Source organism: Sus scrofa, chromosome 14 (assembly GCF_054392235.1).
Source record: "Sus scrofa isolate SSC_HxYL_T2T_F1_AM1 chromosome 14, Sscrofa_HxYL_maternal_Yorkshire_Landrace_v2.0, whole genome shotgun sequence".
Taxonomy (NCBI): domain Eukaryota; kingdom Metazoa; phylum Chordata; class Mammalia; order Artiodactyla; family Suidae; genus Sus; species Sus scrofa.
The window spans coordinates 96712542-96735708 of record NC_139396.1 but is presented as its reverse complement, the minus strand read 5'-3'; the positions used below and the strand labels follow the sequence as shown (position 1 = coordinate 96735708).

The following is a 23167-nucleotide window of genomic DNA, read 5'->3' as shown; positions in this document are numbered from 1 at the left end:
GAAGTCAACAGATATTTTCCTGGAGAGCCTAAATCTTGAGGGAGGAACCCTAGAAAGATGTGCTGAAGCTGTGACGCAGTGGGGGTCTCGCAGACAGAGCCCTGCCCAAGGGCCAGGGCAGAGGACAGGGAAACTAAGGGGCAGAGGGGTGCTCACCCAGGGACTGTGCCCCGTGGAGCCCAGGCCCCAGCTGTGTGGACTGTGCTTTGGGTGGATGCTTAACCCTTGCTTTGAAAACAGAACCAACCAGAGAAGCTTTCAGAAATGAGAGCAGGAGTTCCCGTCGTGGCGCAGTAGTTAACGAATTCGACTAGGAACCATGAGGTTGCGGGTTCGGTCCCTGCCCTTGCTCAGCGGGTTAACGATCCGGCGTTGCCGTGAACTGTGGTGTAGGTTGCAGACGCGGCTCGGATCCCGCGTTGCTGTGGCTCTGGCATAGGCTGGCAGCTACAGCTCCAATTAGACCCCTAGCCTGGAAACCTCCATATGCCGCGGGAGCGGCCTAAGAAATAGCAACAACAACAGCCGGGATGGGCACCTGGCTGGGGGAAGGAGAGGTAAGGTCGTGCTGATCTCCTCTTCTCTTTGTGCCTTGCCTTGGTTGTTCCCTGGGCCAGACTCCTCACCCCCTACCTCCTCTCAGCTTTACTTCGGTGATGCATTCACAAGCTGGGTGAGTGGTACAGGATGTAGGAGGCATTTCATCGACTCCCTTTATATCCCCCAGGGGGATTCAGTGGGAGGTGGGTGGTTCCCAGCCAGATCCCAGTTATCTCCATAATGGAGGGGAAAGAAGGGCCTGGATGATTGGATAATTGCACATCCACAGGGAGCAAAAACCCACATTTGCCTCCTTGGATGCTGGCAGCCTGCCCTCCCCTCTCTCCCTCAACTCTCTTCAGTGCTTCTAGAGTTTGGTTTCTAGTTCAAATTGCTTTGGAAAATAAGAAAGCAGAGGTCAATGCCTGGGGTCACATGAGCAGTAGGGAGAGTTTAGGGCAGGTGGGATCACTCCTTGGGGGGGCCGGGATGTTGGTTTCCTGTGCCCCTATTGCAAAGTAGGTGTTGGTGGATGGATTTATGGGGTCCAGCTGAACAGTGGCCTGGAGGATGTAGAGCTGGAAAATGGACCCTCAGCTGAATGTCTGACACAGAGCAAAGGGCCTCCCTGCTCTCATCCCACCTCAACCCAAATGGACGTGCAGCTCAGGATGGCACCTCTGGGAACCAATGGAAGGTCAGCTTTACAGCAAAAGCCTGAGGAAGGAGTGGGTTGATGGGTGGCAGTTAGTGAGATGGGAATTAGGGAGGGGTCTTTCATCTTTTTTATGCCATGGACCCTCTGACAATTTGGTAAAGCTCACAGACTCCTTTCAGAGAATAACATTTTTTTTTTTTTGTCTTTTTAGGGCCCCACCTGTGGCATATGGAGATTCCCAGGCTAGGGGTCGAATCGGAGCTGTGCCTGGCAGTCTACACCACAGCCACGGCAACACCAGACTGGAGCCGAGTCTGTGACCTACACCACAGCTCACAGTAATGCCGAATCCTTAACGCACTGAGCAAGGCCAGGGATCGAATTCTTGTCCTCATGATGCTAGTAGGGTTTGTTACCACTGAGCCACAATGGGAACTCCCAGAGAATAACATTTTAATTGAATAAAATAAAATTCATGGGACCAAAATGTCAATTAATTATCTCAAAATCCAGTTACCAAAACATTTGAAAAGAGTATTATAGTAGAATTATGTGCTGCTGCTTCTTTTTTTTTTTTTCTCCAGCCTCACCAGCAGCATATGAAGTTCCCAGTCCAGGGATCAAATCAGAGTCACAGCTGCAGCAATGCCAGATCCTTAACCTATTATGTCGGGCTGGGGATTGGATGTCAATGCCACAGACAAGCCAGATCATTAATCCACTGTGCCACAGCGGGAACTCCAAATTATGTGCTTCTTAATGCATAAAACAATGAGATTTGGCAGCAGGTCTGAAATATGCTGTAATTCCAAAGTAGTGATGAGTGTAAATGATATTTTGAGATCGCTGTGACACCTGTAATGTGATAGGAAAATATCTGAGATTTCTCTTGGGGTTGTCACAGGTACTACGAATGCTGCCGTAGTTTCTTTCTATTTTATATTTAAAGGGAGAGCGAAAGTTCAGGTAGCGTTTTAGTACAAATAAAAATGCAGATTTTTCTCCACCCATTGGTCACCAATGCCTTGGGGGGTCAGGGGGCCCCTACTCCTGGGTTAAAAACACCTGGCCTGAAGGGAGGCCTGGCAGGGGCCCGTGGGGCCGGCACCGCAACCTTGCAGGGCTGCGTGGGGAGAGGGGAGGAACTGCAGGCTGGACAGACTGACTAACGGGAACACATGCGAAAATGAATTTAAATAAATACAAGGTTGCGGGCTGGGCTCCCTGACAGGCCTGGAACACATGTGGAATGGAAAATGAGGGTGATGGAGAAAAGCAAAGCCCAGATTAACAAGCGAACAAGAGCAAGCTCCCTTTCTCACTGCCCTCCCCTTCTCTGCAAACAAACCCACTATTCCAGAATATGGTCCTTTCTCCCTGTCATTTGCTTTCTGTTATTTATTTGTTGGGTGATGTTTTCTCCTTGGGGAGGGGGGTAATTCTGGTTTTCTTTTTTTTGCCTATGTCCCTCAGACAAATGAATTGTGTCATCTCCTGCCCGAAATAGGAATTAGCTCCTGCCAGATGTGTCCCCATTCACCTCTTCGGTGTAGCCGCCCCCACTGCCTCACCTCCCCCTTGCTCTCCCACGAGCCACACTGGAGGTGGGCGCACCCATCACCTGCTTGGTGGGACCAAACCTCTGAGAAGGGGAGACCTGGCTGCAGATGGGGAGTCCACAGCACATGCAAGAGGCACAAGATGGAGTGTTTAAGGTCAAGCTCTATGACCCACTGGCTTTGTGACCTTGGGGAAGCCCCTTAACCTCTCTGTGCCTCGACTTCCTCTTCTCTAGAAAGAACACTAATACACATATCTTCCAGGGCTGGGGCTAAGAATTATTTAGATTTAAAGAGTGTTTTTTATGGGCTAGGTGCTGTTCTTAAGATGCATATTAACCCATTTAATCCTCATAACACCTCTATGAGGTCAGTGCTATTACTGTCTCCATTTTGCAGATAAGAAAATTGAATCAGAGAGGATAGATAGACACAGAACAGTGGCAGTGCCAGTGCCAGGATTTGAACCCAAGCAGTCTGGCTTCAAAGCTCTTAATTATTTACTTATTTTTTACTTTTTAGGGCTGCACCTGTGCCATATGGAGCTTCCCAGGCTAGGCATTGAATCGGAGCTGCAGCTACAAGCTCACACCACAGCCACAGCAACCCCAGATCCGAGCCTCATCTGCAACCTACACCACAGCTCATGGCAACTCTGGATCCTAAACCCACTGAGTGAGGCCAGGGATTGAACCCCAGTTCTCATGGTTACTAGTCGGAGGTGCTTCAGCTGTGCCACAATGGGAACGCCCACTAAAGCCCTTATTTTTAATCACTCTATCTGGCTTGCTCTTCCTAACCCATGAAGGGATGCCCCAAGTGGTACCCAATAAACAAGCACATGGTAGGCTGGGAGAGGCTGGTGCAGGGGGATGAGGCACAGAGGTGCTGGCTCCTCTGCCCAAAGAGGGGAGCAGAGGCGGCTAGAACAAGTTCAGGGACGTGAGGGGGACCAATGTCAGGGGGCAGGGGTGAAGCAGGAAGCTTCAGGCTGGGCCCTTCCCCTTCCCACCTGGTACAGAAATAATGTTAGGAGAGGGAGTTCTCGTATGCACAGCAGGTTAAGGATCCAGCAGGGTCACTGCAGTGGCTCAGGGTTGCTGCTATGGCACTGGTTTGATCCCTGGCTTGGGAACTTCCATATGCCACAGGTGCGACCAAAAAAAGAATGTTAGGATTTATAGTCCTCGGACAGATTGGTCCAACCCATGGTTTCCCGGAGCTGGACAATGAGGCCCAGAGTGGGGCCATGACTTGCCTGGAACCCATCTAGGAATGAGGGGTGGGACCTGGCTTCCCGGCTCCCTCCTCCAATCTCCTCTGGGCACTCTGGGCAGGTCTGGTAGCAGAGTGCTACAGTCAGAGTTCAAATCCCTGGGCGGACTTGAACATGAGAGAGCTTCTGTCACAAAGACCAGAGACGGCCACTAAGTGTCCTCCTGGGAAGAGCCCTGAAGGCGGCTGCTAGCAGACTTTGGGGGTTTCATTATAAGGGGTCTCAGTTCTCTGGCTTCTCGCAAACATCTTCAGAGGAAACTGGATAAAGAGCAAGAGAGCCTCAAGTCAGATGCTGGGAAGCACCTGCTAGTGGATCAGGTGGTCAAGGGCAGTGGGAAGGTTTTCCTGCTTCCCTGGTGGCTTTGGAAGGCCCATTCTCAACACAGCCATCAGAGGGCTCCTTAAGAAAGATGACTCAGAGCGTGACAACTCGCTGGCTCCCCACTGCCCTCAAGTAACAGAAGAACACCTCCCTGTGGCTGGCAGATCAGGTCGGGGGGCCGCTGCTGATGGCTGTAGCCTCACCTCCTCTGCGCTCTCAAGCTCCTTGGACCCTGTCTTGCTAGCCTCTCCTCTGCTTCTTGGAAACCAGGGCGGTTCCCTCGGGGGTGGGGTGGGGAGAATCTTGCAGGGGAGTGCTGGCTGCTGGAGGCCCTCCCTCCACAGCTTTGTGCAGCTGCCCCTCCACACCGCTTAACCACAGGTCCAAAGGGACCTCCTTGGAAGGGCTTTTGGGACTAATGAATCAAAACTAGCCCCCTACCCACCCATCAATCAGCCTGTTTAGTGACTTCCTGACCCTCACTCCCCCTGCAGTGATGTTGGACCTCCTCCTCTAGCTTCCCCAGTGGAAGGAAATAGAAGCTCTTGGAGGCCAGGGACTACATCTTCAGCACCGCCTTCCCAGTGGTAGACACACAGTAGGTGTACAGTGTTTGTTGAGTGAATGAATGAATGAATGCCTCTTTCCCCACCTGTGTACATTTCAATATAGTTCCTCAGAAAGGGGGTGGGGCCAAATGAACGAGGTCTGAGGGCCCTTCTGAAGTGACCCCAATTCCCAGAAGCAGGCAGAAGGGGCAGTAGAGGCAGCCCGCTCCCACTCCACCCCTTCTCTGCAAACCTACCCAAGGACAGCAGCAAATCTGTTCCGAGATGCTGTGGGTCAGAAGTAAAGTAGATCAAATGCTCCCAATTCCTGAGAAGAAAGGCAGGATGTAACAGGGACGGTGTTTCTCCTGATGGGCACGTGAGAGAAAGTGTCCATTTTTAGCCTAGTCAACAGGGAGTGGCCGTGCAGAGTGTAGAAAATGGTATTTAAAAACAAGCCCTTTTACTGGAATTTATAAAGAAGCCAGAGGCACGGATGGGCTTCCACACTCCTTGCCTCCCTTTCCCAATTGTGCAGAAGCAGGACCCAGATGATCCACTTGCATCCAGGTAGAAGACTGGTTTTTAGGACAACTGAACAGAAACTTTCAACCCTCCCAATGCCGATGGGAAAACAAGACAGCCCACGGCTGCGGTGGGCTGCAAGCAAGATCAGGAGAGGAAACGCTGACCAAACTGGAGAAAATGCAAAGATCATGTTAAGGGCCAGGGGTGGGCAAGGATATGATAAGAATCCAAGTGGGTGAGTGTGTAGCTGTTGCCCGTGGCTTCCCGGAACCCCGAGGAAGAGACAAGAGAATGCCCTGCAGCCGAGCTAGGGGAATGAGGCTGCCACAGTCTTTAATTTGAAGCTGGGAGATGAGCTCCCATACCAAGGCTGACTCCTGGGGCCTTTGCCTGGAGAATTTTTTGTGTGATTTGCATTACAACCATCTATTTGCATCTCAACTGTCACACGGTGCAGATGGGTTGTTGTTGGTTGCAGCCCACCCCGTCCCTTTCTCCTCTGGCTTCTGTGAGTTTTCTATAGCCAGTCAGGCAAAGGGGAGGAAATTACTCTGTGAGACCTGACAATAGGGATGGAGTCCTTGGGTCAAAGAAAGGGCCTCTTTCAAGCACTTTTGTTGTCTTGAACGGTCCAGCAGAGCCTGGGGTTCAGCAACAGACTGAGGAGACTCAGATCTGGAGGAGATGGCAGGCATTATCTAGTCTTTGTGCATTAGATTAGCATGCTTATTAGCAAAGGCTGCCGCAAAGTGCAGACTGAGAGGTTGAACTGCTTCCTCCTTCCCTTTCTGCTTTCCATCAACACCCTCCACTGCTCCACAGTGGACCTTTGAGTCCAAACTCGGCTGGATTTGGGCTTCAGCACTGGGGTCCTGGTGGTCCAGTTTGGATAAAGCCCTGGGCCACCCCCTTGCTCCTTTTCCATTTAATTATGTTTTTAACTCAGCCAAAATATATCCCTGCAGTGCCTCCCAAGTGCCAGGCAGAGGATGAGGCACTGAATGACACTGGTGACAAAAGCAGACCTGTCCCTGTGGGTCATTCAGTCTAATCAGGGGGACAGATGCTCCTGAGATTACTGCACCAATAATTGCAAAATCACAATCATGATGAGTTTGAGGGAGAATCACGTGTTCCTGAGAATCTACGACAAATAGATCCGACCTATCCTTGTGCCCCCTTCCCTCCTCCACATCTGCTCACTAAACATTTTTCCACCACACCTAGCGAATCCGGAGTCACTTTCAACCCAGATGCAATCCCCACAGACGGAGTCTCTTCCCCTCAGAAAGAGAAGTGGGGGAAATGACAATTAAAACAAACCTTTTACAATAGCTCTTGATTCCTCTTTGGGGTCCTCTGATTTTCCCCAGACTTTGGATACGTGGGCAGTGCTACAAGTGCCAGTGGCCTCTGCTTTCTGTTCCTGTTTTTGATGTGGCTCAACATCTCCCACTCCCATGGGAACCTGGGGCCTGACCATCAGCAGCCGGGACTGGGTTTGGGGAGCATTTACTAGGTCAGATCTGAGTGTCTATTTTAGAGAGGAATTTTAGAGAGGAGATGGGGGATACAGGAGAACAGGGCAAATGAGAAAACAATTTATCTCGTTCTTATTTAGGAACCAGCCCAGGACCACATTGGAGGTAGTCTGGCTGCATCCATCCTGGGAGAGTGGAGGATGGCCCAGGACCTCAGGGTAGGGAAGTCTGGGATCCTGGGCTGCCTCTCCTCCTCTCTCTCTGTACCTCGCTGTGCCCTGCAGAAGTGGGACCCTGTGGGAAAGGGGTCAGTCCTCTACTGTCAGAGACACTGGCCAACTCCCCAGGGAAAGCAGCAGAGTGGTCGCTGGTGGTCCTGGACACTCTGCACAGTGGGCATGCTGATGGCTGTGCCTGAGTGGGGAGGGGTCACTAGGACAGGTGGGATCCAGCCACCCCTCAGCATTCCTGCAGATGCTTCCGACAGGCCTCCCACACAGGGAGCCTGAGATAAAACCCAAGGGGTCAAGGGTAACCTTGAAATCCCCCCAACAAGCCACGGCAAGCAGGGGCCTGGGAGTTCTGGCCCTGCACGTGGTGATGCTCCCTGGAACCTTCTGGTTATCATCTGCGTGTGGCAGGCACCATGCTAAGTCCCACACACGCATCACCTGATCTCCCCTCCATACCTTGTTGACACCCTTTGAGACAGAGACAAATGTTTAGCCGCTTCCATATTGCCCAGCCTTCTGGCACTGAGGTGGGTGCACATAACCTGTTCTGGCTGATGACCCCTGAGGAGAAGTGACACTTCTGGCATGAAGCACAGAAGGGCTGGTGTTTAATCCTGAGCTGCCTTCTGCAACAACCATGATCTTGCAGAGTGTCACCTGAGGGACCACGCAGAGGGGGTCCCCTTTCCCACCCTTCCCAGCGTGAGAAATACACTTTTTCAGGGTTAATTTGTTCCTGCAATAGAAACTGACTGATACAGTGTCTTTTCATTTCTTTTTCACACAGTGGAGCAGAGCGAGGCTTGTAAAGGGTCAACGACTCAGGGTCACAGAACTAGTAAATGGCAGGGCTGGCCTTGAACAAAGGCCCCAGCTGATTCCTTGGCTTGGCTTTCAAGGCACCCCTGCCCCGGCCTATGTCCCAGCCCACCTTCCCAGCAGCCCACTCCACAATCCTCACCAGAAGCACGGTCGCTGCATGTTCCCTCCATCAACATACAGGTTCTTCCCTCCGATCCTTTCTGTGGGCCACTGCCCGGCCTTGCCTGCCTCCCGAACACACTTCCACCACCTGATTTTTTTTTTTTTAATCTTTTGTCTTTTTAGGGCCGAACCTGTGGCATATGGAGTTTCCCAGGCTAGGGGTCGAATCAGAGCTACAGCTGCCGGCCTACACCACAGCCACAGCAACATGGGATCCGAGCTGTGTCTGCAACCTACACCATAGCTCACGGCAACGCCAGATCCTCAACCCACTGAGCAAGGCCAGGAATCAAACCCACGACCTCATGGTTCCTAGTCGGATTTGTTTCCACTGCGCCACAACGGGAATGCCTCACCCTCTGATTTATGCTCCAAGGCTCAACCCTCGTCCCCCTCTTATCACAGAGCCTTTCCTGGGTCGCCCAGCCCCCACTGCCCTTTCCTCAGGTGAGAGGAGCCCTCACTGCCCGCAGTCACTGGCCCCTGAACCCACACTGGCTCCTGTGTCTCTCTTCCCTTGGGTCTTATTATCGGCCTGAAACCAAGAACGGGACTTCCTTCTGAGGTTCTTGTTCACACGGCAGTCTCCAAAGAGGGTCCTGCACCCCAGGGGAGACAAGATGATCCACAGGGGTGTGAGGAAATATTAGAACCTGTTTTTATACCTATTCACCTCCACATTTTACCCTTCTGCATTATTGTATGAAAATTACATATTACGCTTGCATCACATTTGGCCCCTTGGGACCATGGATTTGACTTCCTGGACTCCCTCAAGAGGCCAAACTTAGCTCCTTACAAACAGTAGGTGCACAATACATACTTCAGTTATCTCAGACGGGTAGGTAGGGAAAGACTTAATAGGAGATGAAACATGGAGGCATAAGCACACGCGCGCGCGCGCGCGCACACACACACACACACACACACACACACACACACACACACACACACACACGGGCTGACTTGCCCCTATGAACCTGAGTCCTGGGGGACCGTGTCCAGTTGAGAGAATCTGACAGGATTCAGATTCTCACAGGGGCGAGGGAGCGGGAGGAGCCGGGCCTGGAGCAAGGCCGGTCTGAGGAGTAATTGCAGAGAAGCACCTCAGGCGGGAAAACCTAATGGAATTCCTGAGCAGAGGGGGCCAGGGCGCAGCAGTAATAAATAGAAGTCCTATTAAGGTTGTGACTGCTGCCCGGCAGCGGCTGGGGGTGGGGAGGAGGCAGGCTGAGAGGGTCTTGAAGGGATGCGAGCTCCCCTTCCAGGCTGGCCCTTGGCCCCATAACGCAGGGGTGTGGCAGGGCTCGTAGGATTTCCGCAAGCAGAACCTCTTCCCTCCTGTCCTTCTCCTTCGCTCAGGCCTGGGTCCCTCCTTCTTAAGACTGGCCTCAGCCCAGCAGGCCCTTAGGCAAGGGGATGCAGGGACCTGGGCCTCTCTGGAATCTCCTTGTGGCCTGGGACCCCCTGGAAGATACTTACACCCCTTGCATGGAAGAGGCAGGGTTGTTATTACCCCCAAAGCAGGAATAAGACATTTTTCCAAGGTTACCAGTCATACCAGAGCCTCTACCTTTTAAAATTTCATCATGTATGTACTAGATTAGTACAATGATCACATATATAAATTTCTAAATACAGAACTACACTTTGGAAGTGTGTGGTCAAACATTTTTTATAGGGTGTATGTGTGTTGAGGGGGGTCCAAAAGTTTAGAGACTACTGATTTTTGGAAGCTTACTTATCCTTAGAATGTAGCAGGGGAAGGTGCAGCAATGCTTGTTCCTAGTTTATGGATGGGGACCCGGGAGCCCAGGGAGCTGTGGGATCCCTCCCCCGGTTGCACAGCCCAGCGCAGGTGGTGGGCCTGGACAGCCATGCGTTCCGGGACTCACCTCGTCCTTGTCCATCACCTGGATGAAGAGGGGGAGGGCAAAGCCAACCTGTGCCAGCTCAGTGATGGCCACGCTGTACTCGGAGCTGTTGAATTCTGGGGCGTTGTCATTGATGTCAATCACCAGGATGTTGAAGGTTGTGGTCACTGTGGCGTCAGAAGGCGTGCGGTCATCATTTAGCTCTGTGCCCTGTAGAAAGAGGAATCAACACCCCAGGGATGGGAGTTCCCACTGTGGCTCAGCGGTAACAAACCCAACTAGTATCCATGAGGACTTGGGTTTAATCCCTGGCCTAGCTCAGTGGGTTAAGGATCTGGTGTTGCTGTGAGCTATGGTGCAGGTCACAGACGAGGCTCAGATGTGGCTTTGCTGCGGCTGTGGTGTAGGTCAGCAGCTATAGCTCCAATTGAATACCTAGCCTGGGAACTTCCACATGCTGTGAGTGCAGCCCTAAAAAGACAATAAAGGAGTTCCCGTCGTGGCGCAGTGGTTAACGAATTCGACTAGGAACCATGAGGTTGCGGGTTTGATCCCTGCCCTTGCTCAGTGGGTTGACAATCCGGCGTTGCTGTGAGCTGTGGTGTAGGTTGCAGATGCGGGCTCGGATCCCATGTTGCTGTGGCTCTGGCGTAGGCTGGCAGCTACAGCTCTGATCAGACCCCTAGCCTGGGAACCTCCATATGCCGCGGGAGCGGCCCAAGAAATGGCAAAAAGACAAAAAAAAAGAAAGAAAAAGAAAGAAAGAAAAACAAAAACCAAACAAACAATAAAACACCCCAGGGATGAAGGTGGCCATAATCATCATCATAGTAATGACATCATAAGCTGTCATTTACCAGGGCTTTCTCAAGGCTGGGTACTTCACTTAATGTGAATGATCCCATCTAATCCTCACCATAACTCCAGCAGGAGGAATCTCTCTAGCATTCCCATTTTGAACGATCTCCATTACCGATGGGAAAACTGAAGCTCAGAGAGGTTAAGTAACTTGTATAGGGACACATAGCCAGAGGAGGAGTCAAACTCAGTAGGATTCTTGAACCAAGGGGATGAGGTAAGTGCAGAGGACAAGACAGATGTGGGGGTTATCTAGGGGCAAAAGGAGTCTTTATTCTTTTGGCAGATGATGAAACTGAGGCCAAGCATGTTGGTGCTAGCAGGTGGTCACGACTTAATTCAGCATCTGCTATGCTCAGCACCACTAGGCACTGTGAGGGTCTGGGTGGGACACAGGAATAGATGGGCACAGGTACTGGGGCACCCAGTCTCTGGTCCAGAGTCCCTGGGCCACAAAATAGCCAGTCCCAGTTCCCACTCCAACTCTCTGAACCAGAATCTCTGGGGAAGAGGCCCAGGACTAGAAATCCCCTGGAATCTCCCTGGGGGATGTGGATTCACAGCCAAGTATGGGAACCCACCGTCTTATTTAAAAAATGGAAAAGCTGAGCTCAGGGTCCCACAGTGACTTGGTGGTGGCACTCTGGGACCAGGAAGCAGCTCTCTCCCATTGGAGCTGCCTGCCTCTGCAGGAAGGGAGCAGAGACAGGAGGGCCGGCTGAGAGGGCTTGGTGCCCGGCGGGGAAAGGCAGTGTGAGCTCGCCCTCCTCCAGCTGCCCACGTGCACCTTGTGTAGAGAGGACGGAGCCAATGGACGAGTCAGGGGTAATCAATCCATCACTGCCACAGGCCCTCTCAAGGTCAAGGACAGCAGTGAAGGACCAGCCTAGGCTGCACCATTCTTCCCATGTCAGTGGAAGGGCCTCCTTCCCAGAGGCCCTCTCCTCAGTCCTTGTGCCAACCCTCCCCTCAACTGATGGCTGGGGCTGCGGAGGAGCCCTGTGGCCCAGGCAGTATCTCTGTACCCTAAGCGGGTTTCTCAGGGAAAGCCTTGGCAAGCCATTGATTTTAATGAAAATCAGCCACCAGTGGTGGGGGGACTACAGGGGATGGGGGCGCTGTGGCTCTACCACACCTTCTGGGATAGGGACAGCTTCTGCCCCCTCCCCACTGCATTATCATGTCTTAACCAGGTAAAGCCCAGGGAAGCCGTGACAGTCAGACATGGGAGAATCTGAACTATGGCACAAATGACCCTATCTCCAAAACAGAAACCGAGTCACAGACATAGGGAACAGACTTGTGGTAGACAAGGCTGGGGGGAGGGAGTAGGATGGACTGGGAGTTTGGGGTTAGGAGATGCAAATTATTCCATTTAGAATGGATAGGCAGTGAGGTCCTGCTGTACAGCACAGGGAACTATAGCCAGTCTCTTGGGATAGACCAGGATGGAAGGTAATATGAGAAAGGGAATGTATATGCATGTAGGACTGGGTCACTTTGCTGTTAGCAGAAACTGGCACTGCATTGAAAATCAACTATACTTTAATAATAAAAAAAATTATTTAAAAAGGTAGAAAAAATTTTTTTTAAAAAAAGAAAGAAAAAGGAGGGAGTTCCCGCTGTGGTGCAGTGGAAACGAATCCGACTAGTATCCATGAGGATATGGGTTCCATCCCTGGCCTTGCTCATGGGTTAAAGATCCGGCATTGCTGTGAGCTGTGGTGTAGGTCACAGACGCGGCTCGGATCCTGTGTTGCTGTGGCTGTGGTGTAGGCTGGTGGCTACAGCTCTGATTCAACCCCTAGCCTGAGAACTTCCATATACTGTGGGTGTGGCCCTGAAAAAGCAAAAAAAAAAAAAAAAAAAAAGGAGCGAGAGAAAAGAAAAGAAAAGGAAGAAATAGGAGAAAACTCCAAAAATGGGTGAACTTAAGAATCTAAGGTGGCTGTAACAGAACTTGTAATCATGGGCTAAGAGAAAGGACCATGGGATGAGCACCCTCTGTGCCTCTTCATCCCTGAAATGGGAATGGAAGTTGCAATTCTCTGTGGTTCTGGGTTGTCCATAAGGGCTGTGAAGTGCCCAGCAGGGTCCCTGAGGGGGCCTATGGCTGATGAGCACTGGCCCTTCCTGACAGGGCCCAGGAATCAGTGCAGGGTAAGAGCATAGAACTGACACGCCTCCTGGAGCCTCCACATTCAGCCCCACAGAGTTTGGCACCACAGCATCCCCTCTACCTGGGCTGGAAGTGCCCACCATCCTGCTCTCACCTTCACAGTCAGGATGAAGCCATGGCTGTAGAGGGGGTTCTCCCGGTCCAGCAGGCCGTTCAAGGTCAGTGCTCCACTGATGTAATCCAGGGCAAAGATGCTGTTGGTATTCCCTGCAAGAGAGAGCAGAATTCAGGATGTGTCAGCGGCCAGGGCAGGCGGACACGGGCTCCTCTCTGGTCACTAAGGATTAATCACTAACTTAGGATGGATGCTGGTTCCAGAAGTAATGGAAAGAGCTCTGGGATACAAAGGGAAACACAGTCCCAGCAACAGATCCACAGGATGAGCACATCATGTCTGTTCAGTCTTCCTCGGGTTTCTCTGACTGAGTCAGAAGAAAGTCTTAGTTTGGTGCTTATATGTCTTGAACACCCTAACATTTCTTTTCATTTTATTTTATGTATGTATTTATTTTACGGCTAACACCATGGCATATGGAAGTTCCCAGGCCAGGGACTGAATCTGAGCTGTAGCTGTAACCTATGCAGCAGCTGCAGCAACACTGGATCCTTAACCCACTGAGCTGGGCGGGGGATCAAACCTGTGCCTCTGCAGCGACCTGAGCTGCTACAGTTCGATTCTTAACCTATCTGCCACAGTGGGAACTCTGTTTCTTTTCCTTTTCACCAGAGAGAGAGAGAGAGAAAGGGCTGGCTTCAGGCTCAGAGCCTTCCAAAGGGAGTGGTACCCAGCTAGGACTCAGTAACTGCTATGTCTGAATCTTTGTGTTCCCCCAGCACCCCAGAATTCCTATGGTGAAATCCTAACCTCCAAAGGTGATGGCATTAGCAGGTGGCACCTTTGGAAAGTACTTAGGTCAGGAGGGTGAAACCCTCGTGAATGGAATGGGTCTCTTATAAAAGAGACCTTGGAGAGCTTGCTTGCCCCTTCCACTATGTGAGGACTCAGCACAAAGATGCCACCTGAACCAGGAGAAGGGCCCTCACCCAACTATGGCCCCAGATTTCCAGGCTCCAGAACTGTAAGAAATACATTTCTATTGTTTATAAGGCAACTAGCCTGTGGTATTTTGTTACAGCAGCCCTGATGGACAAAGGCAGTAACATTGTTTTGTTCCCTCTGTGCTTATTTTCATGGTCGTTTTTTATTATATTCCATTCTCTCCTAATTTTTTTTGTCTTTTTTTTAGGGCCACACTTGTGGCACATGGAGGCTCCCAGGCTAGGGGTCAAATTGGAGCTGTAGCCGTTGGCTTACACCACAGCCACAGCCACGCCAGATCTGAGCCATGTCTGTGACCTACACCACAGCTCACGGCAATAGATCCTTAACCCACTGAGCAAGGCCAGGGATTGAACCTGCATCCTCATGGATACTAGTCAGATTTGTTTCGCTGAGCCACGAAGGGAACTCCTATTCTAATTTTTTTTATACGCCAGGGATATAAAGTTTCCTTTTATGATAAATATAATTTTTCAAATTATTTGATTTTAAGAATAAGTATTTTAAGTATTTATTAAAATTTAAAATATGAGAAACCCTCTTCACACTGTTGGTAGGAATGTAAATTGGTGCAGCCACTATGGAAAACAGTGTGAAAGTTCCTCAAAAAACTAAAAATAGATTTGCCATGTGATCTAGCAATTCCACACTTGGGAATACACCCAGACAATACTCTAATTCAAAAAGATACATGCTCATCTATGTTCATAGCAGCACCATTTACAATAGTCAAGACATGGAAACAACTTAAATGTCCATCCAAGGACAAATAGATAAAGAAGATGTAATATATAGACACAATGAAATATTACTTTCATTCATTAAAAAGAATGAAATAATGCCATGTGCAGCAACAAGGATGGACCAAGAGATGATCATACTGAGAGAGATAAGTCTGAAAGAGAAACATACCTTATGATGTCACGTAACTGTGGAATCTAAAATACAACACAAATGAACCTATCTATGAAACCGAAACAGACTCACAGATAGAGAACAGACTTGTGGTTGCCAAGGGGAATGGAGGAGGGAGTGGGATGGACTGGGAGTTGGGATTAGCAGAAGCAAACTATCACATTCAGGCTGGGGAAACAACAAGGTCCTACTGTATAGTACAAAGAACTATGTTCAATATCCTGTGATAAATCGTAACGGGAAAGAATCTGAATATATATATATATATATATATATATATATATATGTATATATATATATAAATAAATATATATGTATAACTGAGTCCCTTTGCAGAAATTTACACAACTTTGCAAATCAACTATATGTCAATAACATTTTAAGCAAACGTAACAAATAAATAAAAATAACAATATACATTTAAAGTACTGGCAAAAATCACACACAAATGGCATTGGCTCAACTGTACTCCCACCTCCACTCTCCTCCATCGACTGTGTTTTAGGGTCCCCTAGAGGTACCCTAGCCATCGCGGTGGCTTCCGCAGGTTCCCCAAATTGCTGTGTTCATTCCTGCCTCTTGCCTTTCAGGCCCCGCCTTATCTCTTGGCCTCACCTCCCGTGCCCTGCCCACCCCACCCCACCCCACCCCACCCCCCACCCCAGTGCCAGCCCCTCCTCCCCTTCCTCCAGGAAGGTGGTCCTAAATCTCTCTCATTGATCCCTCCAGCCCCAGAGGCAGTAGCTGCCGCTCTGTTTGTTCCCCTGTTGCTTTCCATGTGTTTATGTGTCTTCCTGCTCAGCCTAACAGTCCCCTGAAGATGGGGGCCTTTCAAGAGCATCCCTCAAGGTACCTGGCCATGCTCGGCACACAGTGGCAAGGATGGCTGCTCCAGCCCACCTGGACCTCCATACTTGCCCTTGTGCCCTCCCAGCAGGCTGAGTTCAGCAGGAAAATCCCAGTTCCGCCCCTGTCCCCTCACTCACCAATGTGTTGGGTCCTTCAAATACTCGTACCCTCACTGCCATTCATTCACATAGTCAGCAATCCCCTGGGCAGGGCATCCTATGAGCAGGCCCTATGCTTGGCTTTGTGGGGGACACAGAGGTCACATTGTGGGGAATTCGGATGCTCCAAAGGGTGTTTTGACAGCCACAAGAGTCAGCCTCTCAGTTCACAGCAGGGAGAGGCTGCTCACACCTGGGAAGCCTCCACGAAGGAGCGCTTCACAGAGGGGGCGCCGTTCATCCCCACCCACTATCTAGCTGCTGTGACCTTGGGCAACTTACCTAACGTCCCTGGATCTGGGTCTCCTCATTTGTAAAATGAGGATATTAATGGATTTACCCCCAAAGGTTATGAGAATTAAATGAATGTGAAAAAAGTATAGACATGTACAGGCTTGGAACAGCTCCCAGCACAAAATAGGTACTTAATAAATGCTGTTTGGGCTGGACCCTGGGGGATGGGCAGGATGGGGAAAGGGGTGGATGGACACTGATTCCATAGGTAGGAACTAACATCCAAGCCTTCCACACACATGGCGGACACCAGCATGGCCCACGGAAGCTGCGTATCTTCCTGCCCCAGCCCTACTCCGGCTCTAAAGGAATCTGCACACAGTAGGGGCACATAGCCTCTCTTGGATTAACTAGGGAAACAGCAGCGGGGAGACCATGTCCTCTAACTTTAGACTTGGAACAGGGGCTGCTCTCAGGCACCTGTGCTGGTGGGCAAGGCGACCTATTCCCACCCTGTGCCTCCAGCCCTCTGCAGAGGTTGGCTGAGGCAGCGGAGAGGCTGCTGACGATGGCAGAGCCTGTTTGGGTCTCATGTCACTGTCAGACTGGGGGCTTTGGAGACTCTGACATGGGCCAGGCCAGAGAAGGGACGTCCTCTCCAGCCTCCACTTCACCTAAGGCTTCATCCAGTGGCCTGGGTACCCTTCTGTGGGCTTTTGTAATCTGTCTTTGTGGAGAGGAGAGGACAGGGTTGCAAGGAGGCATATCAATGCATGAAAATAAAGGAGAATTTTTTTTAGCTAGGGATTCTGCTGCTGGGGAAATGAGAGGATGTGTGCTTTCATCTGCTCTTCATTAGCTAATCCACTCAGCAAACACTACTGACCTCCTACCAGATACCAGGAACACCTTCCGATGGGGGGTGTAGCCCGCAACCAGGTATTCACATAATAGGGCCATTAGTGCTGGGTGGCTGAGGCATGGACAGCACAGGGTGCTTTAGGGGCTGGGTCCTCTGGGCCCCTAAATGCTGAGCTGGAGGGCTGCCCTGAGGCAAGACTTTGAGCCTTCTGCCTCCCATACCTCCTCCTCCACCACACGTGGGCGTGGGCCCCACCTCCTCAGCCCCCATGTCTGGCATCCCATCATTCCAGATTTTCATATAAATGTATTCTTCCCAATAAAGCAAGCTATCAATGTTTAAATGGGATTCAATTTTTACCTTTGCAAGATTTTCCCTATAAATCATTCACAAGCCAGGAGCTCCTTGTCAAGCCATGTGCTGCAGTTTTCAGTTCAGAAAATAAGGCTACCTACTCTGGCATACTCACTTGGGTCCCCCACTCAGCACCTGTACCCTATTCATGGCCATGCAGGCCATCTCCATCTTCTACCACATCTGTGTGGCATTCACCTCCCACCCTTCTGCCAAGTATGAGTGACTAACTGCCAGGACCAACAGCCAGAAAGGGTTACACCCAGGGAGCTGACAAGGCCACCTAAGGGAAGTCACTGGCTCTAATGGTCCTACTGTTGCCATGGCAACATCAGCACTCACTGGGATGCTGGCTTGGGTCCGGGCAGGACATGAGCCCTGTGCCCCAAGCACGGAGGACCCAGGGCAAGTCTCATTCAAAGACTGACTGATCAGATCAGTCATTCATTCAAGTTCTTATCAAGCATCTATTGTGTGCAAATTTTTGTAGAATCAGCAGAGAAAAGCAAGGGAGGTTCATATTTTCAGGCTCATAGGAAAGAGCCATATTCAGGATATAATCACACTACTGAATATAGAAGTACTTGCTAAACTAAGGCCCCTGGAGGAAAGCAACGTGGAGTAGAGAAATGGTTGTGCCCTCTGAAGGCAGACTGCCTGGGTTCCAATTATGTCTCTGCTACTTGCTAGCTGGGTGATCTTGGTCAAGTTACTTAACATCTCTGAGCCTCGGTTTCCTAGTCTGTAAAATGGGGCTAACGATAGCACCCACCCCTGAGTGTTGCTGTGAAGATTAAATAGTTAATACAGTGCCTGGCACATAGGAAGCTCTTAATAAATGCTGGCCACCTGTCCTGCACCAAGATACCACTGTGGCCCACCTCTGCCACCTCTACCCCCTCCCCAGGAGCCTGGGCCTAGAGCTTTCCCCCAGCAGGAGCACTGAGCCAACCCATCCTTTAGCCAGGAGAGCCTCACAAGCAAGGGCCCACGTGTACAAGTTGGCAGCCCCGAGGCCAAGGCTGAGAACAAAACACTCAGGTCCCCAGGGCATTGCACCCAGAGCTTCGCCCTTGGGGTGGGTCACGGCTTCCCTGCTTCTTTCCTTACTCTCCTTCTCTTACCATCCTCCCTTCCCCAGGGGGCTGTGGGCTTGGCAGCCACATTCACAAGTTTCTCTGCTCTCTGGGAAACTGATACCACCCTGTCAGCCCTCTAGGTCTCCGAGACATTCTTTATCCAAGTCCTGTGGGGACTAGGGGGCTGGGGGGGCGCTCCCTGGGGATGCTTCTCATCTGTTCAGCCCCCACTGCTGAGCAGAAGGGCAGCTGCTTCCCCTGCGTTGACAGGTGCTGTCCTCAGGGTGAAGACAGGGGAGGAGTTCGGGGGGGTGGTGGTGGGATGGGGCTGCACCTTGAGCACCCTAAGCCTTCTGGGAACTGCCAGCTTAAAGCATTCACACAAAAGAAGCAGGTCATTGCTGGCTCCCTTGGGGGACAGCCACCTCCTCCAGAAGCTTCAAGACCTCTTCGGATTTGCAGGAGAGAGGTCAAGAAGATGTGAATCGAGTCTGCAAAAGCACTGAAAGTTGCCAATGGGGTGTCTGAGCCCTTTTCCCTAATTTTTCAAAAAATAGTAGCTACAATTTATTGGACACATACATGTGCCAGCTACTGAGCTAAGCTGTTTGCACAATTTGATCACCCAGCCTTCACAATAACTTCCGAAGAAGCTCTCCCGTGTTACACGCGAGGAAGCAGGCTCAAAGATGTTAACGAACTTGTCCAAAGTCCAAGGTCACATGGCTGGTGAGTGGCTGGCTCGGGCTGAGATTTACGTCTCTCGTTTTCTCTCTGCAGGCATTCACTCTACATACACGTTTGCACCCACGCTGCCCCTGGCCGTGTGCAAAGGGACAAGGAACAGGGTGAGACAAGTAAGAGATCATCATCCTTCACAGAATGAGGTGGCAACGAACTTGCTTTTTTCCTCAACACAGAATCTGAGCTAAAAACTCTATCCATTCTGGGAAGTTCTAGATAAATTCCTCCTAAACTGATAGTTTTATGTGGCAGCAGACTTTCCGCATGGCAATGTCCTCTCTATGCGGAGGTGGAAGAACTACGGTGGGGACCAGTGTGGGAAGACAGGGCTGCCGACAGGGGCTGTCAGCACAAAGGTGGTGACAGACACAGGGCACTTGCAAAGCTGCCTTTGGGGCAGAGCTATGGCTCCAGTGAGGATGCACAGGGCAATTTAGACAGAGAGGCAGTGGTCAGAGAGGCAGGTGGGAAACGAGAGGCAGGAGGGAAACCAGAGCCAGGCGCTCAGCGGCAGGGGAGGTTCTGAGAAAGATGGTTAGCATGGTCAGACAGCACCGAAAGGAGAATGCTTAAGGAAAAAAAAGATCTGGCAGAGACCCCATTTAGATCCTCAGATGCCCCTAGAGGTCAGACTGAGATTCCCTGGCTGAGTGGAGCACAGACCTGGGGACCCTGGAGGTGCTGCCGCCTGGAGCGTGATGTAAAAACCAAGGAGAGAGGCAGAGTGGCAGCTAGAGGGCGCAGCAGAGTCAAGCAAAGAGCTTCTGCTTTACAGCTGGTCAAAGGCAGAGGGAGAAGGAAACTGATAGGAGGGCGTGCTGGTGGAGGTAGATGGTCAGACTTGGGGAGCAGGGGGGTGGCTGGCTCTTTGGGAGGGTGGGGGGCTCACCCTCCCAGCTCCTCGTTCCCTCGAGGCTGGCAGGCTCTTGCCTTCCCCAGGTGCCCCTCCTCCCGGCCTCTGCCAAATCTCATCACTCCCACATCTTGTCCCCTTGTTATCTCGCTGGCAGCATCTTGACCTACAGCCGAGCCAGGTCTTGGCGAAAAGCAGTTTCGTGAGTGGCTGATGGTGCGTGTGGGAACACAGGCTGATGACTTTCAATTGCTTTGTCTGCTCCGCTGGGCTGACAGCAACCACTCTCAATGCCCTCTGTGTTAAAGGAAAACCAATGTCTTCCACCTCGGTCCTTTCTGTTCTCAAGATCCACCACCAATGTCGCCAGTCTCAGGAAGCCAGTCCCAGAGGCTGTGCCCTCTCTCACTCCTCTGGGCCCCAGTGCTGGGCTGGCACCTGCAGAACAGCCCTGTGCTATGGTGCCTCCCTGGTTCTCATGTCCAGAGACCCAGTGTGGCCTTGAGGGTAAAGGCTAGGGTTTCATGCTTCTGTCCTCCACGGTGCCCAGAACGTTGATGATGCTTACTCTGTGGGATGGCTGGAAGTGTCTCACTCTCCTCTGACGGGATCAGAAAGGTCAGTGAGCACACTGCATGGGGGCATCCTCTGGGGCCTGGCCTGGGCCATGGAGTTGAGAAAAGAAGGAAAAAAGTGGAGTTCCTGTTGTGGCTCAGCGGTTAACGAACCCGACTATTATCCATGAGAATGTGGGTTCAATCCCTGGCCTTGCTCAGTGGGTTAAGGATCCGCCATTGCTGTGAGCTGTGGTGCAGGTTGCAGACACAGCTTGGATCCCTAGTGGCTGTGGCTGTGGCCAGCAGCTGTAGCTTCGATTCGACCCCTAGCCTGGGAACTTCCATATGCTGTGGGTGTAGCCCTAAAAAGACCAAAAGAAGGTTTAAAAAAAAAAAAAAAAGAAAAAAGAAAAAGAAGAAGAAGAAGGAAAAAAACCATGCTGACGAGGAGCTCAGGATCTAGTAAGTCTTCTGGGCCCAAGTATCATTCCACTCAAATGCCAGTCCCCGAAGGGACGAGAGGACCAGTGGGACCCTCCGCAGGGAAGTGAGCAGAACTGGGATGTGCGCCCCATCTTCCCAGTGGTCTCTGCCTGAAGTCTGTTACATCAACAACAGAGCGAAGACTGCCTACTGTGTGTGAACTCGCAGGATGCAAAAAAGATGTAGGTGCTGCTGATGATGAGAATTTTGCCACTTACCAGCTGTGAGACCTCCTGCAAATCGTGAATTCCTTTGAGCCAGATCCCTCATCTGCAGCGTGTGGATAACAGCTCCCACCTTATGGGGCTGTGTGAGGACCAGGCATGAACACGGATGTAAACCCCATTGTGGTGCCTCTCTTGGTGCCCGTTCCTTCCTTCCTCTTCCTAAGGCTGTTTTCTGAGTAGAAGAATCGGACTAGGTGAGTCCCAACTCGGACCCATCTTATCCAGAATGAGTCAGGAAGGGCTCTCCACACAACAGCCAACATGTACGGTGCTTGGCACTGTGCAAAGTATTTTGTGTGTACATATGTGTGTGTGTGAATTTTTAAAATTTTCATAAAACTCCCATGAGCTAAGTATAATTATCCCCATTTTCCAGATGAAAAAAATGAAGGCAGAGCAAATAACTGGTGTGAGGTCATCATGAGGGATGGATCAAGGAGTTAAAACTCAGTTCTCATTAAGCTAAAGACTTCATTTCCTACCCAGAGACACCCCCAGCCCTGCCACAGGGAGCCTGTTAAACAGCTACTTGTGTGCTGGCTACGCTGCCCGGGCTGGTGGGGCAAGCTGGCCTGCAGGCGCATCACCATCTGGTGGAGCCGTATAATTCTGACTGGTACAGAGCCGTATCGCTGCATAATGAAAATGGGGAGTCCGTCTGAGATATGGGCTTTGGGCAAGACATCTTATGAATTAAAAATTATTACTTAGCTGCCGGCTGACAAAAGGGGCTGCATCCTGGCGGGTGGCACCTGGGCTGGGCTGCATTCAATAGCTCCATGACCAACATATGGCAAACAGCGGTGTGTGTTACCTTGGCTTTCAATTGGAGGAGACACCCGGGTGAGAGCGCGCTGCCCCTCCTAAGGACCATTGAGGAGGCACAGATGAGGCTTTGTGCCCTCTCCCAAGCTTTCCCCAAAGCCGCCTGGAATGCGCAGCCTGCAGATCTTTGCTGGATGCCTTGTCTGCATTCAGGTCTCAGTTCAAAGGTCACCACCACGAAAGAACCTGCACTAGTCACTCCACCCCTCTCACCCCCATCACCCTCTACTCCATCATCCTGTTTTATTTTCTTCAAAGCTTTTCTAGTTTCTAAACCTCTCTTTCTATCTGCTTATGTGTTTGCCTATTGTCTGTCTCCCCGCCCTGGAATATAAGCCCCAGGAGGGCAGGGATTGGTTTCCCCAAGGGCCCTGTGGTCCATGGCAGGTGCTCAACATAGGCTTTTGAAGGATGCATGGGCTGCAGCTGGGATGTCGGGGTGCCATACAGGACCAAATGCTACTGGGGTAACGTGTAATGCCACACATCACAGAGACCATAACTGTACCTGGGCTCTGAGGAAGGGTCAGCCAATTAGCAATTCTACCTGGGGCTATGACACCCTCCCGATGCACCCACAGCGACACGTTTGTCTGAGCTGAGCAAGTCTTGCTAATTATAGTTATTGCTGTCCAGTCAGGGAAAGATGACCTTCGAGGCCCCCCGCCGCCCCCCTCTGCTGCCCTGCCACCAAGCAGGTGGGAATTGCAGTCTGCTTGTCTTGTAGGCGTTTCACAGAACGACGGTTTTCATCAAGCTCAAGTCTGCCAACAAATGATCACCTCTCCTAATAAGACCACAAACTGGACTCTGACTAATCTGCTCCTAACTGGCTCCAATGCAGGAAACATTAACCTGAGTAGCCAAGGATAGTAAAACCTATTATGTTAGGGTTGCTGAGGGTCAGGCCAGGCCCCTGTCACCC

At 51.1% G+C, this 23167-nt stretch overlaps 1 protein-coding gene across 3 annotated transcripts in view; it reads right to left on the bottom strand.

Moving 5' to 3' along the window:
- CDH23 (cadherin related 23) overlaps positions 1-23167 on the bottom strand; it is a 441841-nt gene that overhangs the window by 200177 nt on the left and 218497 nt on the right. For all 3 annotated transcript variants that reach the window (XR_014828081.1, XM_084997262.1, XM_084997263.1), the window contains exons 10-11: positions 13137-13249; positions 10027-10215 (exon numbers count right to left, since the gene is read on the bottom strand). Coding sequence is in view for 2 of the 3 variants with exons in the window: in XM_084997262.1 (XP_084853388.1) it covers positions 10027-10215; positions 13137-13249 (302 nt within the window). In the remaining variant the exon portion in view is untranslated. The remainder of the gene's footprint in view (positions 1-10026; positions 10216-13136; positions 13250-23167) is intronic.